Source organism: Pleurodeles waltl, chromosome 8 (genome assembly GCF_031143425.1).
Source record: "Pleurodeles waltl isolate 20211129_DDA chromosome 8, aPleWal1.hap1.20221129, whole genome shotgun sequence".
Taxonomy (NCBI): domain Eukaryota; kingdom Metazoa; phylum Chordata; class Amphibia; order Caudata; family Salamandridae; genus Pleurodeles; species Pleurodeles waltl.
In genome coordinates this window covers 1,402,377,673-1,402,395,062 of record NC_090447.1, presented here as the reverse complement: position 1 = coordinate 1,402,395,062, position 17,390 = coordinate 1,402,377,673, and the positions used below count along the sequence as shown (strand labels likewise).

Below are 17,390 nucleotides of genomic sequence, written 5' to 3'. Positions count from 1 at the left end.
GCTTTCTGACCACTTTTCTCCTTCTTTCAATTTGCAGAGTGAGAACTCTATCCAGGATGGCTGGCATCATACTTGATTAATAATGCCAGGCCTTTGAATGTTCGAACCACCATTCCAGCCCCATCCAATTGTCAATTTGGCCCAATTTTGAGTAAGTTATGGGTTCCCGAAGATGAGACCCCTCACTGTACCAGTGATGAAGAGGCCCTGTAAAATAGCTTGAATCGATTAGCCCAACTAACTTTGCATTAACTCACCACAACTCTCACCTGATGTTCCTGATTTTCTGATGCAGAAGCTACAACATTGATACCTTCGAGTCTGCAACAAATCATAGACGTAGCAAGGATTGATCCATGTAGAGGACCAGTTGTGTGCATTTATGATAAAGGGCTCATCCTGTCGCAAATTCAAAGTTAGATTTGAGTGCTGCATCAAACTCTTTTGATACTGCACCTTGAGAAGGTTATAGTCTGTCAGGCTGCGTGGTGGGGGTTCTGAGTGGGTATTATGTTCTCTATTTTATGTTGTGTTGTCAATTAGCCATTATGTGAATCTATTTAGATTTAACAGGGACAGTAATACTTAAAACAAATTAATTAAGATTCTTTTAATATAAAACACAGGCCTTACGAATAAACTTCCATTTTATTTTGGTGTGTATTTTGAATTGATACAGTTGCTCACACTGAAACACATGCCTTAGTTGTCGCTTAAAACATTGTCAACTCAGGCCACACTTAGTTTCATCGGAAAATAAAGCACAATAATATAATGTATATTTTAGTTGTAATGTTGTTATTTTAACATGGTGTTCATGAATTATATACAGGTGATTGACCACAAACTTTATGGAAGTCGCGCAGAGTTCGACAATGCCGTTGACAAAGTACTCGAAGAATTTTCGATTGAGTTGATTTGTCTTGCGGGATTCATGAGAATATTGTCTGGTCCTTTCGTCAAAAAGTGGGCAGGTGAGCAGTGGAATTATGTAAATTCACAGTTTACCTTCAAAATGAAAACACATATTTGCTAGAGTTTAGGAAACAGTTACTCAAAAGATACTTTTTTGGGGTTGATTATAACGTATGCAAATCTTACTACACCAGTAGGTTTGCATTGGCTAAGTGTATACTTCTTGAAAGAGTCATAGGAAGTGAAATTGTAAAATAAAGATTAAAACATTTTATCCTAAAATGCACCAATGTCATACACGTCCGCATTAAAAAAATAATTTTTTTTTTTTTTTAGCACATTCTATAAAACAATGTAGAAATGTTGAGTTTTCTCTGTTGGATGAGCAAATTGATTTAGGGCGTATGTGGGACCTGTGGAATTGTTTATTGGACTACTACATTTCTATAAGATTTTGAAACCCCCGCCCAGAAAAGTAGTTTTAAAAATAGAAAAATACACTCCTGAGTGTTAACAAATTTAGGAATGTGTCTAGACCCAGATCTTTCTCTTAATAATCACTTTCCTGCCACAGCAAAAGACTGATTTTACCACCCTTTTTTCCACATAGGATGATAGCAATCAATGCCGTTGTATATTCCAGAATAGAATACGGCTGTTTATTTTAATTGGGCCTCCCTGAAAACTCAGCTGCTCGTCTTCAAAATGTTTATGTTCAAAATGCCAGTCAGTATCCTTCTAGGTGTCAAAAAGGTTTGATTGTCTCTGATTATCGCCAGCAGCTGCACTGGCATTCTGCACCTAAGGATTTTGTGTAAATTGTCTTATATGAGTCCATAGATCTTCCATTGTCTGGACCCCAGTCTCCTCCCACTGACCCTCCCTCCCCCGCCCGCATATCTTTATTGGGTTTTTCAATAAGGAAGTACAAATGCTCCATGTAAGGCAACAACATGTTCTATGATGATGCTGCAATACAACAGTTATAGTTGTTGCACTGCTTTGGGACTGGACAAGGGTTGGTAGACTCACTTGTGTGCTTTGGAGCCTGTTTACATAACCAAAGACGCAATATCTAGCATGCAAGTGAGAGAAAAAGTAAGGCGTTAGGACCCCAACTTCTTGTTAACAAAACTTTCTAAATGTGTTTCGAGACCCAATTTAACATAGCCACAAAACTCAGTTGTTCACCCAGAAATGGGTTGTGGTGGTTTCTCCTTTAGAACAGGCACTTGTCAGACTGGTACGAGAGGGACATGCTAGACTTTTGTTATTTAATTATATTTATTCATTCTTTTTAGGGTGGAGCCTACGAGTGCATGTGCTAGCGCTGCCACTCACCATTTGTTGGTTTGCGTGGCACTCTTGTTTACAGCTTCATAATTTGTCAGGGCACATCCAGCATCATTTCCATTCCTCTGTGTGGAGCACAAATCAAGCACTAATTGATTCCAACTTATTTAGTGCCCGTCCACTGCTCCCGACATGATTGAGGTATTATTTTGTTCACTTTAACTTCCAGTCCCCCGCAAACAGAAGGCCTGTGACTGGCAAAAACTTGCCCAGCAGGACAAGCAAAATTGCTAAATTATTTTTCTTTTGTTTTTGCTCGTGGGCGCTGTAGTCAAAAGATGACAATTAACTTGTTTGAAATATGCGAGACCTACCTAAATATGGAGAGATTGTGACTTGCCCAGAATCGCAGGATTTCGAGCCGACGCCAGGACTCAAACCTCGTTCCTCACTTTTAAAGTCAGCAGATCTGGCCATAACGTCACTTTCTTACCCTAAAGCATACCCGTTGTGCAGCTGCACAGAAGACACGTGCGGCAGGAGTTGTCAGCACCTTCCTGCGCCAGGTTGTACTCTGCCAAGAACCTCTGTTTGCCTCCTAGCTCCTTCGAATCGAATCTTTCAGCTGCGTTATTGTAGCTCCGGGATGATTTCTTCGGCTGAATTTGTCATTTAGACTATTTATAACAATTGTTTGCTACTCAGCACACCGGCAACCAAGGCGTGTCTATCCTCAGTCCTTTGTAAACCAAGGTTTCAATAATAAAGGATTGACATGTCCCAAAAACATACTCTTTAAATTTGTGAGTTTATAATGGAAAAATACCTTAATATTGTTCCGTAGTCTGGAAATTTGGCTAAAAGACTGGTTCAAAGTGGTTCTAGTTGAATCGATATTTGATCGCATGGATGATAAGTGAGGCTGCAGTAATGCATTTTAGATTTGAATTTCTTTATTGAGGTTTCCATTTTAAAAACATGAGTCAGGATTCTCAACACCTTTCCCCACCAATCTCCACCTTTTCCTTCTATTTCCGTTGGCCACACCTATACCAGAACTCTTTCCAGTCAGGTAATTCCTCATCCCCTTTTAAGGACACAGGGTCCTGGTGATAAGCGTAACCTCGTATGATCACCAGTCCCTCTTTTGTCTACTACTGTAACTCCCTTCCCCTGAATATCTCCTCCTTTGATGCGATCATCTCTTTTAACACCCCCCACTCAATTCCTTTCAATCTGGGTAATTCCATTCTCCATTCTGATGTTCTGTCTGATCCTGTTCAAAGTTTCCTCAATTTTCTGTAATTCTATCTGTAATCCCAGTTCTCACAAATAACTGCCCATAAATCTGGACATTAGGTCATTACCCCTGATGACACTGTATCCCCTACTCTGACCTCCCCTTTAGGCTAGTCAGATAATTCCTGCAAGAGTTCATGCTCACATGCCTTCAAGCCTTTAAAATCAGCCTTGAGGTTAGAGGAATCGTTGCTCTCCGAGTTAGAACATACCTTGCAGTCATCCCTTCACTTCAACCTTCTCCAAGGTGATTCTTCAGTAAAGTTCACAGGCCACTATGATGGGATCTCCTCGACTCTCGATTCCTTAGTCCCTGCTTCCCATAGACTGCTGCTCATGACCAGTCGAAGTGAAACTACTATTTTCCTGGGATGAAAAATTGAATATAATTCTGCTTTACTTAATTGTAATTCAGCAAAAAAAAAATACTCGCTGCACTTCTATTCCTCCAGCATATTAGCAGCCAAAACACTCAAAAGGATTGTTTTAATTTCAACACTGATGTGACTTCTACAGCAACGTTGACAGATTCTGATTACTTCTCGTAATCACTGTGTGATGAATTGGAGGAGTTTTTCATTTATACAATTTTGGACAGAATTTGAGCTGCTCGATTGTTCCATCCTACTATAAATATAGAAGGGCTATAAATCTTGATGTCCTTTTCACCAGATTCCTCCGAGCTTCTTTGTTGTTTTGAAACCTCTTTTAGTTCACTCCTTCTCAGTACTGTTACATTTTCTCTCCTGTGTGACTGTTCTTGCATCTTTTAAATTGAGCATTATACTTCTACTTTTGAAGAAACCAGACCTGGACCATCACAACAAGTCCCGCATCTGGCACATTACTCTCTCCTGCCGGAAGCAGCCACGATTTCTGAATCGCATGTTGCCAAACAACTCTGCTCCTTCTTTAGGTCAAACATAAGCATTTACTTTTAGTATACTTCTTATGGCTTAAAGCAATTTCATTTGTTGGTTGCAGTGTCCTTTAAATATTATTGCTCGCTAGTGGTCAGTTCTGCCTTTTTCTCCCTCCTTTTTCTATTTCAGAGCATTGACCAACTACTGTATTATTTCACTTTGGTTTCTTTATCTGTTTCTGTGGCGGACTATTTTTGTAATTTCTTTGGTGGTCCCCTTTAACTGTGGGTGTGTTAGGCTTGTAGCTGCCTGTGTTTTATTGCAGCATTCTGTTCCTCCCTTCTCCTCCCATGTCACGTTTATTTGTTTTGGCTTTATTCCAGTGCTGTTTTCGTTTGTCTGGCTCCTAAAATAAGCTTATTTTTCTAAAGAAACACCCGGTCGTTTAGCTCACTGCTCATGAAAGCCACAATATGCCCTTTCTGGTAGAATGTAGCTAAACCTAGAAGTAATGATGTAATCTTGCTTAGCCTCGCATCGCATATCGAGTCTCTTTCCAGGGCACCACCCTGCCAGGACGCACAACATGGCACACAGGACATTGCTCATCTTGTTTATTGGGGCCATAAATCTTCTCCGGCTGCTCTGCTTATTTAAATGTGAGGCAAGAATGCTTGCAATACTTTTCATCCTGTTAAAGTAAAAAGAAAATACTTTTCCATCCTTATTTTCCAATTTCTGTTCAGACTTTTACACAAGTCGAGGTAGTGCAACCATCTTCTCGTCTCTCCTCAGGGGCTTGTGATTTCTGATGTCAGGAGCTACCACTGACCACCAAAACATGGCAGGAAAAGACAGGATTATGAGACAAGGTTGACCAATTTATGTGGCAAGAAAAGTCCAGTTCAGAATTTACAGTGCCAATAGCTCTAGCTCAAGAAAATGCGAGCCCTATTCCATTGCAAATGCTTGTTTTTTTGGAGTTCATCCCATTGTTTTATCCCTTTACAATATTTATTATTTTGGATTTACTCTTCCACAGTTGAGTGCCATGTTGTATTTAGCACTCGAAATGTCTTTATTTCTATCATCACTCAAAATGCTTGTGCAATGTGGCAACATAATTCTCATGAGTAAGTTGTAGTGCCTCACTAACCTCTAATTTCACCCTGCATGTTTGAATCACACTGCAGCATGGATGTGCCCCGATCATCATCCATAAGAGAATGCTCTGTTCATAGTGAGTGCTGTATACAAATGTAATCTGGTTTCTGGTAACTCGATTAGGAATAGAATGCCAGAGTTTAGGGTGTTCATGCCTGCCCCTAGCACCTTTGTTTTGACTCCTGCCCCTTTGAGCCCTCTGATCGGCCACCTTCACATTCAGTTACGCATCAATGGTGACTGGCGTGCGTCTGGGCCTAATCTGTGACTCAGACTTTCATGTGGGACGTTTGGTTCACGTGCCTTATAGTTAATGGAACCTGTCACTGTGGTTCCAGACCACTTCCTAATACTTTTGGCAGGATAGTAGAAAATGATAAACTTTATATGTGTGGGTTTAAGGTTTATAATGTCACATCAGTTCATTAATAGTTTTTTTTTTTATTGTTTAACAGGAAAGATTTTGAATGTTCACCCATCTTTGTTGCCATCTTTCAAAGGAGCACATGCTCATAAACTGGTACTAGAATCTGGAGTCCGGATCACAGGCTGTACTGTCCATTTTGTATCTGTAAGTAGTTCTCTTTTTTGAGTTTTTAAATTGATCGTCTACAACTTAGTAGGCTCACAAAATTCACATTTTTTAAGGTTAGATGTGCTAGCGATTTAGCTAGCGGACAGTGACTTAATGACAGCATGACTTGCAGCATCGCAATTCTCCATTAGCTATAATCAATGGATTGGCCCTTTCTTTTTCACTATAGTTATTCTGTCCGGGTGCTGCACATAAAAGTTGGTTATGATGCTTGTGTTATTAATTTTAATTTTTACATGTTTCATTTTTCATTTGACTGTCATCACATTTTGTATTTAATTTGCAGTCTATATGCTGGATCAATCTCCGCAACCAGTATGATGTGAACATGAACCTTATCCCTGACTCCTTTAGGCTGGGAAATATCTAGGAACAGTTGAATCCACAGGCGAGTCCTGAACCTGCCTCTAAGCATTTGGCAAACAGGCGGTGGCTTCTTGACCATATCTACAATGGATCCTTTTGTCATCTCTTATAAAAATGCATCTGAATGAATGTTAAAATATGTGCAACAGTGTTTTTTTTGCTGAGTCTACGTGTACCACTTAACTGAGTGATACACTTTTTTAGTTACAGTTTTAGTGGAAATACCGTGGACAAACAGCAACTAACCATTCTACTCTAGAGGTCTTTTTGGTTCAGGCTTCAACTAGTAAAGTGAGCCCCCAATTCATTCACCACAGCTTTTATGTATAGGGAGTCTAAAAGGATTGAAGGTTTTGCCAAGTGTACACTTTCTTTCCCCTGTCAATCTAGCATTGCACTTGGTTAATACTGTCTGCCTACCTGTATGCCTTGTGCGACATGGTCAGTGAGACCTTGCCAGTGGCCCCACAAGATCTAGGGGCCTCCAAGCTCAAACGATTCGTGATGGGCAAGACCAAGTGAAATATGGTATGTGCAGTGGCCAAGTTACTGCTGATTTCCTGGCAGTTGGCACCAGTGTTGTGCTTCGCTGATATGTGTGGATGCGATCTGCAGAATTGTCTTGCAATGAATAAGCCTCTTCATGGATTTGCCTTTTGATGGCTGGTGCCTTTTTGGTGAAAAGGCAGACTCTATGTTGGGGTGCTTTAAGTAAAGTAGATCCTTGGCGGACTCCCTGAGTCTGGTAACCCCTACCCACACAAATTCAAAAAGTTTAAAGAATATTCTAGAGCATTTGCTAATGGGCAAATACAATCTTGCCAACCAGTACATTTGATGCAGCGGGCATGGACCTGGCAGGTGGCACCTAAGCTAGCAGGGATATATGTCTTCCCATTTCCCTCCCATGTTGCAGAAGCCACCAAATCACTTTAGTTTGTCCTTAGTGGTGCATGCCTATTCACTGGGAAGCAGGATCCAGAACTATTTGACAGATGGGTCTTACAAATTGTACACCACGACTGTCCCTCCTCTTCTTTTTGCCCTCTAAAACATTCCCCCACATCTAAGACAATTTCAGAAGATCACCTTATGCAGGATGTGCAAGCGTTGCTCTCCAGGGGTGCTATCAAGATGGTACTGGATTCAGAAAGAGGAGAGTATTACACTCTTATTATTTCCTTGTGCTGAAAAAGGGTGGGGCTTTTCAGCTTGTTTTGTACCTTTGGCCTCTGAATGCATGCATGCGGAAGGAGACTTTCAGTGCCTAAGCTACCCAGATCCTGTCTGCCCAATACCATGGCGACTGGATTTTGTCCTTGAACCTGCGGGCATGTTTTGTCATATACCTGCCCTGCAGTCTCAAAGATTTTACCTTTAGTTCAAGGTAGGCCGGGAGCATTTTCAGGTTACTGTGTTCCTTTTCAGCCTCACCAGCGCCCCCTTAAGTGTTCACGAAAGTGATGGTAGTGGTTGCGGCCCATCTTCAAAGGTCAGGCATACCAGTCTTCTAACTCGACAACTGACTGATGGCGGCTCGCCACAGGCAGTTGTAGACTATCTCCAGAAGAATTTGGTCTCCAACAGAAAATCGGTTCCACATTAATTTGATGGTGTTGTGGGCCATTCATCTGGCTCTGAAGTCCTTATCTCGTCCGTCAAGGGGAGGATGGTGCAGGTTCTCATTGACAACACCGCCGCTATGTGGTGTTGCAGTAAACAGGGCTGAGTTTGGTCCTGTGCCAAGAGGCTCTGTGTGGAGTTGATTTGAGGGCCAGGGCATTTCCCTGAATGTGAACCACCTGGCATGGCCCATTAGTGCCAGAGCTGACGGGTTGAGCAGATGGTGTCTGGCGGATAAACAGTGGTACCTACTTCCCTAGGTGGTGCAGGGCATCCTCTAATAGAGAGGAGAACCTTGGTGAATAAGTTACTTACCTGCGGTAATGCCTTATCTGGTAAAGACTCTATCTAGCTGCAGATTCCTTACCTTAAAATCATCCCCAGGCATCAGACTGGATCCATAAATATTTCTTGAGCAGTACCCCTGCACACCGGTCAGCTCCGTATGGCATCGTCCACAAAGAAAGTGACGTGTGGTGCCTATATAGGCACCACTCCAGCTCGCTGACATGAGTTTCTTTTTGCAACGTTCCATGCCAAGAGCACAGAGTCACGAAGGACACCTCTCGTGGAATCTAGGGCACTGAAAGGGAAACCGCCTTGACCCTACAAACCTGTTCAGAGTGGTCTGTTGGTAAGGAATCTGCGGCTCAATAATCTCTCTACCAGACATGGCATTACCGAAGGTAAGTAACTTGTTCATCTGATAGACTTCCAACCGCAGATTCCTTACCTTGGAGTAGATAACTAAGCAATACCTGCCCGAAAGTAGGTCTGTGAAATAGTTTCACACTAAAAAGTTCTGCAGGATCGAACAGACAAAGTGCCCGTCCCGACGGACCTGACTGTCCAGGTAGTAGTGCTTGGTGAACATGTGCAGAGAAGCCCACATTGTTGTTTGCTAGATGTCTAGGACCAAAACTCTGTGGGCTAACGTAGTGGTCACAGCCTTAGGTCTTGTGGAATGTGGACACAAACCCTCTGGGTTGCTTCCTAGCCAGTGCATAGCAAATGTTAATGCAGAGCGCAATCCATCTTTAGATGGTGCATTTCTGCACAGCCTTCCCCTTCTTGGCTCTTACTTACCCCACAAAGAGTTGGTCAACCACCCAGAACTCCTACGTATTGTCTAACTTAAACGACAACACTCTTTTTGAGTCCAGTGATGGAGCTGCTTCTCTTCCTTAAAGGGATGTGGCGAGCATAAACGGTAGGCAGGGCGATGGATTGGGCAAATTAAAAGGCAGTGACAACTATTGGTAGAAAGGAAGCATCAGTGCATAGAACCAGCTTGTCTGGGAAGATGGTTAGGTACAGAGACTTAGATGACAAAGCCTGGAGCTCACTGACTATCCAGGCAGATGTTAGTGCCACTAGGAAGGTCATCTTGTTGGTAAGGAGCCTGAGCGAACAGATGTGTAGTGGCTCAAAAGGAGCACACATCAGAAATGTGAATACTAGATCAAGGTCCCACTGAGGCTTGATAAAGGGTGAAGGTGGAAACATTTGTTGAATACCTTTCAAAAACCTATTTGCAACAGGGGATTTTGAACAGGGATCTGGCAACCACAGAAAGGCTGAGATGGCAGAAAGATAGCTCTATAGGGTGCCCAAAGCAGAGCCCTGCTGGGCAAGAGAAAGCAAAAAAAAAGAAGGACCTGAGAAAGGGGAGCAAAAAGGGGGTCAACTTGCTTTTCTGTACACCAAAACCTGCCCCAGTGACAGAAGATCCTCCTGAAGGTACAGCCTGATCAGAGAACTATGCTCACCAGCTCCGGATACCAAACTTTGAGCCCAGTCAGGAGCCACAAGGATGACTTTGGCCTGGTCGTTCCTTATCTTGAGAACTCTGGACAGGAGTGGTATTGGCGAAATGCATTCAGGAGGCCTGAGATCCGCTTGAGACAAAGTGTCACAGTGCGAGACACCTTGGAAACTCCACTGTACAGAATTGCTGCCATTGCGCGTTCTCGACTGTGGTGAACAGATAGAACCAAGGCTTTTCCCACTGCCGGAAGAGATCTTGCACCACCATTCATGTTCCGCTAGGTATCTTTGTCTGAGTTTGTCCACCCTGGTGTTCAGAGAGCCTGCCAGGTGTTGAACCACCAGGAATATGCCCTGACTTTCCAAGCCATGTCCAGAGGCATGGGGTGGGGCTGTGACAAAGGGTCCACAGCCCCACCTCCTGCTTGTTGCAGTACCACATGGTGATGGTGTTGTCCGTGAACACCTTGTAGGAAGTTGGCTCTGTATGCACTATTTCAAAGTAAGGAATAGTATGCACAGAGTCCAAGGGTTCCCCTTAGAGGTAAGATAGTGGCAAAAAGAGATAATACTAATGCTCTATTTTGTGGTAGTGTGGTCGAGCAGTAGGCTTATCCAAGGAGTAGTGTTAAGCATTTGTTGTACATACACACAGGCAATAAATGAGGAACACACACTCAGAGACAAATCCAAGCCAATAGGTTTTGTTATAGAAAAATATATTTTCTTAGTTTATTTTAAGAACCACAGGTTCAATTTCTACATGTAATATCTCATTTGAAAGGTATTGCAGGTAAGTACTTTAGGAACTTTGAATCATTACATTAGCATGTATACTTTTTACATAAAACACAATAAGCTGTTTTAAAAGTGGACACAGTGCAATTTTCACAGTTCCTGGGGAGGTAAGTTTTTGTTAGTTTTTGTCAGGTAAGTAAATCACTTACAAGTCTCAGGTTTGGGTCCAAGGTAGCCCACCGTTGGGGGTTCAGAGCAACCCCAAAGTTACCACACCAGCAGCTCAGGGCCGGTCAGGTGCAGAGGTCAAAGAGGTGCCCAAAACGCATAGGCTTCAATGGAGAGAAGGGGGTGCCCCGGTTCCGGTCTGCCAGCAGGTAAGTACCCGCGTCTTCGGAGGGCAGACCAGGGGGGTTTTGTAGGGCACCGGGGGGGACACAAGTCCACACAAAAAGTACACCCTCAGCAGCGCGGGGGCGGCCGGGTGCAGTGTGCAAACACGCGTCGGGTTTGTAATGGTTTTCAATGAGAGATCAAGGGATCTCTTCAGCGTTGCAGGCAGGCAAGGGTGGGGCTCCTCGGGGTAGCCACCACCTGGGCAACGGAGAAGGCCTCCTGGGGGGTCACTCCTGCACAGGAGTTCCGTTTCTTTAGGTGCTGGGGGCTGCGGGTGCAGGGTCTTTTCCAGCCGTCGGGAAATGGAGTTCAGGCAGTCGCGGTCAGGGGGAGCCTCGGGATTCCCTCTGCAGGCGTCGCTGTGGGGGATCAGGGGGGACAACTTTGGTTAGTCACAGTTGTAGAGTCGCCGGAGGGTCCTCCCTGAAGCGTTGTTTCTCCACCAGTCGAGTCGGGGTCGCCGGGTGCAGTGTTGCAAGTCTCACGCTTCTTGCGGGGAGTTGCAGGGGTCTTTAAATCTGCTACTTGAAACAAAGTTGCAGTTCTTTTGGAGCAGGGCCGCTGTCCTCGGAAGTTTCTTGTCTTTCTCGAAGCAGGGCAGTCCTCAGAGGATTCAGAGGTCGCTGGTCCCTTGGAAAGCGTCGCTGGAGCAGGTTTCTTTGGAAGGCAGGAGACAGGCCGGTAAGTCTGGAGCCAAAGCAGTTGGTGTCTTCTGTTCTTCCTCTGCAGGGGTTTTTCAGCTCAGCAGTCCTCTTCTTCTTGTAGTTTCAGGAATCTAAATTCTTAGGTTCAGGGGAGCCCTTAAATACTAAATTTAAGGGCGTGTTTAGGTCTGGGGGGTTAGTAGCCAATGGCTACTAGCCCTGAGGGTGGGTACACCCTCTTTGTGCCTCCTCCCAAGGGGAGGGGGTCACATCCCTAATCCTATTGGGGAATCCTCCATCTGCAAGATGGAGGATTTCTAAAAGTTAGTCACTTCAGCTCAGGACACCTTAGGGGCTGTCCTGACTGGCCAGTGACTCCTCCTTGTTTTTCTCATTATTTTCTCCGGCCTTGCCGCCAAAAGTGGGGGCCGTGGCCGGAGGGGGCGGGCAACTCCACTAGCTGGAGTGTCCTGCGGTGCTGGCACAAAGGGGTGAGCCTTTGAGGCTCACCGCCAGGTGTGACAGTTCCTGCCTGGGGGAGGTGTTAGCATCTCCACCCAGTGCAGGCTTTGTTACTGGCCTCAGAGTGACAAAGGCACTCTCCCCATGGGGCCAGCAACATGTCTCGGTTGTGGCAGGCTGCTGGAACTAGTCAGCCTACACAGATAGTCGGTTAAGGTTTCAGGGGGCACCTCTAAGGTGCCCTCTGGGGTGTATTTCACAATAAAATGTACACTGGCTTCAGTGTGCATTTATTGTGCTGAGAAGTTTGATACCAAACTTCCCAGTTTTCAGTGTAGCCATTCTGGTGCTGTGGAGTCTGTGTTTGACACTCCCAGACCATATACTCTTATGGCTACCCTGCACTTACAATGTCTAAGGTTTGGCTTAGACACTGTAGGGGCACAGTACTCATGTACTGGTGCCCTCACCTATGGTATAGTGCACCCTGCCTTAGGGCTGTAAGGCCTACTAGAGGGGTGACTTATCTATACTGCATAGGCAGTGTGAGGTTGGCATGGCACCCTGAGGGGAGTGCCATGTCGACTTACTCGTTTTGTTCTCACCAGCACCCACAAGCTGGTAAGCAGTGTGTCTGTGCTGAGTGAGGGGTCCCCAGGGTGGCATAAGATATGCTGCAGCCCTTAGAGACCTTCCCTGGCTTCAGGGCCCTTGGTACCAGGGGTACCAGTTACAAGGGACTTACCTGGATGCCAGGGTGTGCCAATTGTGGAATCAAAAGTACAGGTTAGGGAAATAACGCTGGGGCCTGGTTAGCAGGCCTCAGCACACTTTCAATTCAAAACATAGCATCAGCAAAGGCAAAAAGTCAGGGGGTAACCATGCCAAGGAGGCATTTCCTTACACAAACCCCCCCCCCCCCCCTCCCCATCCCGAAAACGAAAGAGGATGAGACTAACCTTTCCCAAGAGAGTCTTCATTTTCTAAGTGGAAGAACCTGGAAAGGCCATCTGCATGGCATGGGCAGTCCCAGGTCTGTGTTCCACTATAAAGTCCATTCCCTGTAGGGAGATGGACCACCTCAACAGTTTTGGATTTTCACCTTTCATTTGCATCAGCCATCTGAGAGGTCTGTGGTCAGTCTGAACTAGGAAGTGAGTACCAAAGAGGTATGGTCTCAGCTTCTTCAGGGACCAAACCACAGCAAAGGCCTCCCTCTCAATGGCACTCCAACGCTGCTCCCTGGGGAGTAACCTCCTGCTAATGAAAGCAACAGGCTGGTCAAGGCCATCATCATTTGTTTGGGACAAAACTGCCCCTATCCCATGTTCAGAGGCATCTGTTTGCACAATAAACTGCTTGGAGTAATCTGGAGCTTTTAGAACTGGTGCTGTGCACATTTCTTGTTTCAGGGTGTCAAAGGCCTGTTGGCATTCTACAGTCCAGTTTACTTTCTTGGACATTTTCTTGGAGGTGAGTTCTGTGAGGGCTGTCACAATGGATCCATATCCCTTCACAAACCTCCTGTAGTACCCAGTCAAGCCAAGGAATGCCCTGACTTGAATCTGGGTTTTTGGAGCTGCCCAGTCCAGAATAGTCTGGATCTTAGGCTGGAGTGGCTGAACTTGGCCTCCACCTACAAGGTGTCCCAAGTAAACCACAGTTCCCTGCCCTATCTGGCATTTGGATGCTTTGATAGAGAGGCCTGCAGATTGCAGGGCCTTCAAAACCTTCTTCAGGTGGACCAGGTGATCCTGCCAGGTGGAGCTGAAGACAGCAATATCATCAAGATAAGCTGCACTAAAGGTTTCCAACCCAGCAAGGACTTGATTCACCAACCTTTGGAAGGTGGCAGGGGCATTCTTTAAACCAAAGGGCATAACAGTGAACTGATAATGCCCATCAGGTGTGGAGAATGCTGTCTTTTCTTTTGCTCCAGGGGCCATTCTGATTTGCCAGTACCCTGCTGTTAAGCCAAAGGTACTTAAGAATTTGGCAGCCCCTAATTTGTCTATTAGCTCATCAGCTCTAGGAATGGGATGAGCATCTGTCTTGGTGACAGAGTTGAGACCTCTGTAGTCCACACAAAACCTCATCTCTCTCTTTCCTTCTTTGGTGTGAGGTTTGGGGATTAAGACCACTGGGCTAGCCCAGGGGCTGTCAGAGTACTCAATTACTCCCAATTCCAGCATCTTGTGGACTTCCACCTTGATGCTTTCCTTAACTTGGTCAGACTGTCTAAATATTTTGTTTTTGACAGGCATGCTGTCTCCTGTGTCCACATCATGGGTACACAGGTGTGTCTGACCAGGGGTTAGGGAAAAGAGTTCAGCAAACTGCTGCAGGACCTTCCTACAGTCAGACTGCTGTTGGCTAGAGAGGGTGTCTGAGTAGATCACTCCATCCACTGAGCCATCTTTAGGGTCTGATGAGAGGAGATCAGGGAGAGGTTCACTCTCAGCTTCCTGGTCCTCATCTGTTACCATCAACAGATTTACATCAGCCCTGTCATGGAAGAGCTTAAGGCGGTTCACATGGATCACCCTCTTGGGGCTCCTGCTTGTGCCCAGGTCCACCAGGTAGGTGACCTGACTCTTCCTTTCTAGTACTGGGTAAGGGCCACTCCATTTGTCCTGGAGTGCCCTGGGAGCCACAGGCTCCAGAACCCAGACTTTCTGCCCTGGTTGGAATTCAACCAGTGCAGCCTTTTGGTCATACCACAACTTCTGGAGTTGTTGGCTGGCCTCAAGGTTTTTACTTGCCTTTTCCATGTACTCTGCCATCCTTGAGCGAAGGCCAAGTACATAGTCCACTATGTCTTGTTTAGGCTCATGAAGAGGTCTCTCTCAGCCTTCTTTAACAAGAGCAAGTGGTCCCCTTACAGGGTGGCCAAACAGAAGTTCAAAGGGTGAGAATCCTACTCCCTTCTGAGGCACCTCTCTGTAAGCGAAAAGCAGACATGGCAGGAGGACATCCCATCTCCTTTTGAGTTTTTCTGGGAGCCCCATGATCATGCCCTTTAATGTCTTGTTGAATCTCTCAACAAGGCCATTAGTTTGTGGATGATATGGTGTAGTGAATTTATAAGTCACTCCACATTCATTCCACATGTGTTTTAGGTATGCTGACATGAAGTTGGTACCTCTGTGAGACACCACCTCCTTAGGGAAGCCCACTCTGGTAAAGATACCAATGAGGGCCTTGGCTACTGCAGGGGCAGTAGTCGACCTAAGGGGAATAGCTTCAGGATACCTAGTAGCATGATCCACTACTACTAGGATGTACATATTTCCTGAGGCTGTGGGAGGTTCTAGTGGACCAACTATGTCCACACCCACTCTTTCAAAGGGGACCCCCACCACTGGAAGTGGAATGAGGGGGGCCTTTGGATGCCCACCTGTCTTACCACTGGCTTGACAGGTGGGGCAGGAGAGGCAAAACTCCTTAACCTTCTGGGACATGTTGGGCCAGTAGAAGTGGTTGACTAACCTCTCCCACGTCTTGGTTTGTCCCAAATGCCCAGCAAGGGGAATATCATGGGCTAAGGTCAGAATTAACTCTCTGAAACCCTGAGGCACTACCACTCTCCTAGTGGCACCAGGTTTGGGATCTCTTGCCTCAGTGTACAGGAGTCCATCTTCCCAATAGACCCTATGTGTTCCATTTTTCTTGCCTTTGGACTCTTCAGCAGCTTGCTGCCTAAGGCCTTCAAGAGAGGGGCAGGTTTCTTGTCCCTTACACAACTCTTCCCTTGAGGGTCCCCCTGGGCCTAAGAGCTCAACCTGATAAGGTCCCAGCTCCATAGGCTCAGTTCCCTCAGAGGGCAGAACTTCTTCCTGAGAAGAGAGGTTCTCTTTTTCTTGCTGTGTTGCAGCTGGTTTCCCAGCTGACTTTCCTTTCCTCTTGGTAGGCTGGGCCCTTTTTCCAGGCTCCAGCTCTACTTTTTCACCCTGAGCCTTGCACTGTGCCCTTGTCTTGACACACACCAGTTCAGGGATACCCAGCATGGCTGCATGGGTTTTCAGTTCTACCTCACCCCATGCTGAGGACTCCAGGTCATTTCCAAGCAAACAGTCTACTGGGATATTTGAGGAGACCACCACCTGTTTCAGGCTATTGACCCCTCCCCACTCTAAAGTTACCATAGCCATGGGATGTACTTTAGTCTGATTGTCAGCGTTGGTGACTGGATAAGTTTGTCCAGCCAGGTATTGGACAGGGGAAACCAGTTTCTCTGTCACCATAGTGACACTGGCACCTGTATCCCTCAGGCCCTCTACACTTGTCCCATTAATTAAGAGCTGCTGCCTGTATTTTTGCATGTTAGGGGGCCAGGCAGCCAGTGTGGCTAAATCCACCCCACCCTCAGAGACTAATGTAGCTTCTGTGTGACACCTGATTTGCTCTGGGCACACTGTTGATCCCACTTGGAGACTGGCCATTCCAGTTTTAGCTGGATGGGAGTTAGAAGTGGTATCTTTCTTGGGACAGGCCTTGTCTCCAGTTTGGTGTCCAGACTGACTACAGCTACGACACCAGGCCTTTTTGGGATCAAAGTTTTTACCCTTGTAACCAGAATTGTTTTGTGAAGAGGCTCTGGGCCCACCCTCCTGTGCAGGTTTTTGGGGGCCTGTAGAAGACTCTTTACTATTTTTGTTTTTGGCTGTCTCACCACCTTTCCCCTGGGGAGGTTTTGTGACCCCTTTCTTTTGGTCACCCCCTGTGGAAGTTTTGGACACCCTAGTCTTGACCCAATGGTCCGCCTTCTTTCCCAATTCTTGGGGAGAAATTGGTCCTAGGTCTACCAGATGCTGATGCAGTTTATCATTGAAACAATTACTTAATAGGTGTTCTTTCACAAATAAATTGTACAGCCCATCATAATTACTTACACCACTGCCTTGAATCCAACCATCTAGTGTTTTTACTGAGTAGTCTACAAAGTCAACCCAGGTCTGGCTCGAGGATTTTTGAGCCCCCCTGAATCTAATCCTATACTCCTCAGTGGAGAATCCAAAGCCCTCAATCAGGGTACCCTTCATGAGGTCATAAGATTCTGCATCTTTCCCAGAGAGTGTGAGGAGTCTATCCCTACACTTTCCTGTGAACATTTCCCAAAGGAGAGCACCCCAGTGAGATTTGTTCACTTTTCTGGTTACACAAGCCCTCTCAAAAGCTGTGAACCATTTGGTGATGTCATCACCATCTTCATATTTAGTTACAATCCCTTTAGGGATTTTCAACATGTCAGGAGAATCTCTGACC

General features: G+C 45.6%; 1 protein-coding gene across 2 annotated transcripts in view; it reads left to right on the top strand.

Annotated features, from left to right (window-relative positions):
* LOC138248680 (trifunctional purine biosynthetic protein adenosine-3-like) overlaps window positions 1-17,390 on the top strand; it is a 329,279-nt gene that overhangs the window by 292,617 nt on the left and 19,272 nt on the right. For both annotated transcript variants that reach the window (XM_069202471.1, XM_069202472.1), the window contains 2 exons: window positions 833-974; window positions 5,990-6,105. In XM_069202471.1, coding sequence (XP_069058572.1) covers window positions 833-974; window positions 5,990-6,105 — 258 coding nt within the window. The remainder of the gene's footprint in view (window positions 1-832; window positions 975-5,989; window positions 6,106-17,390) is intronic.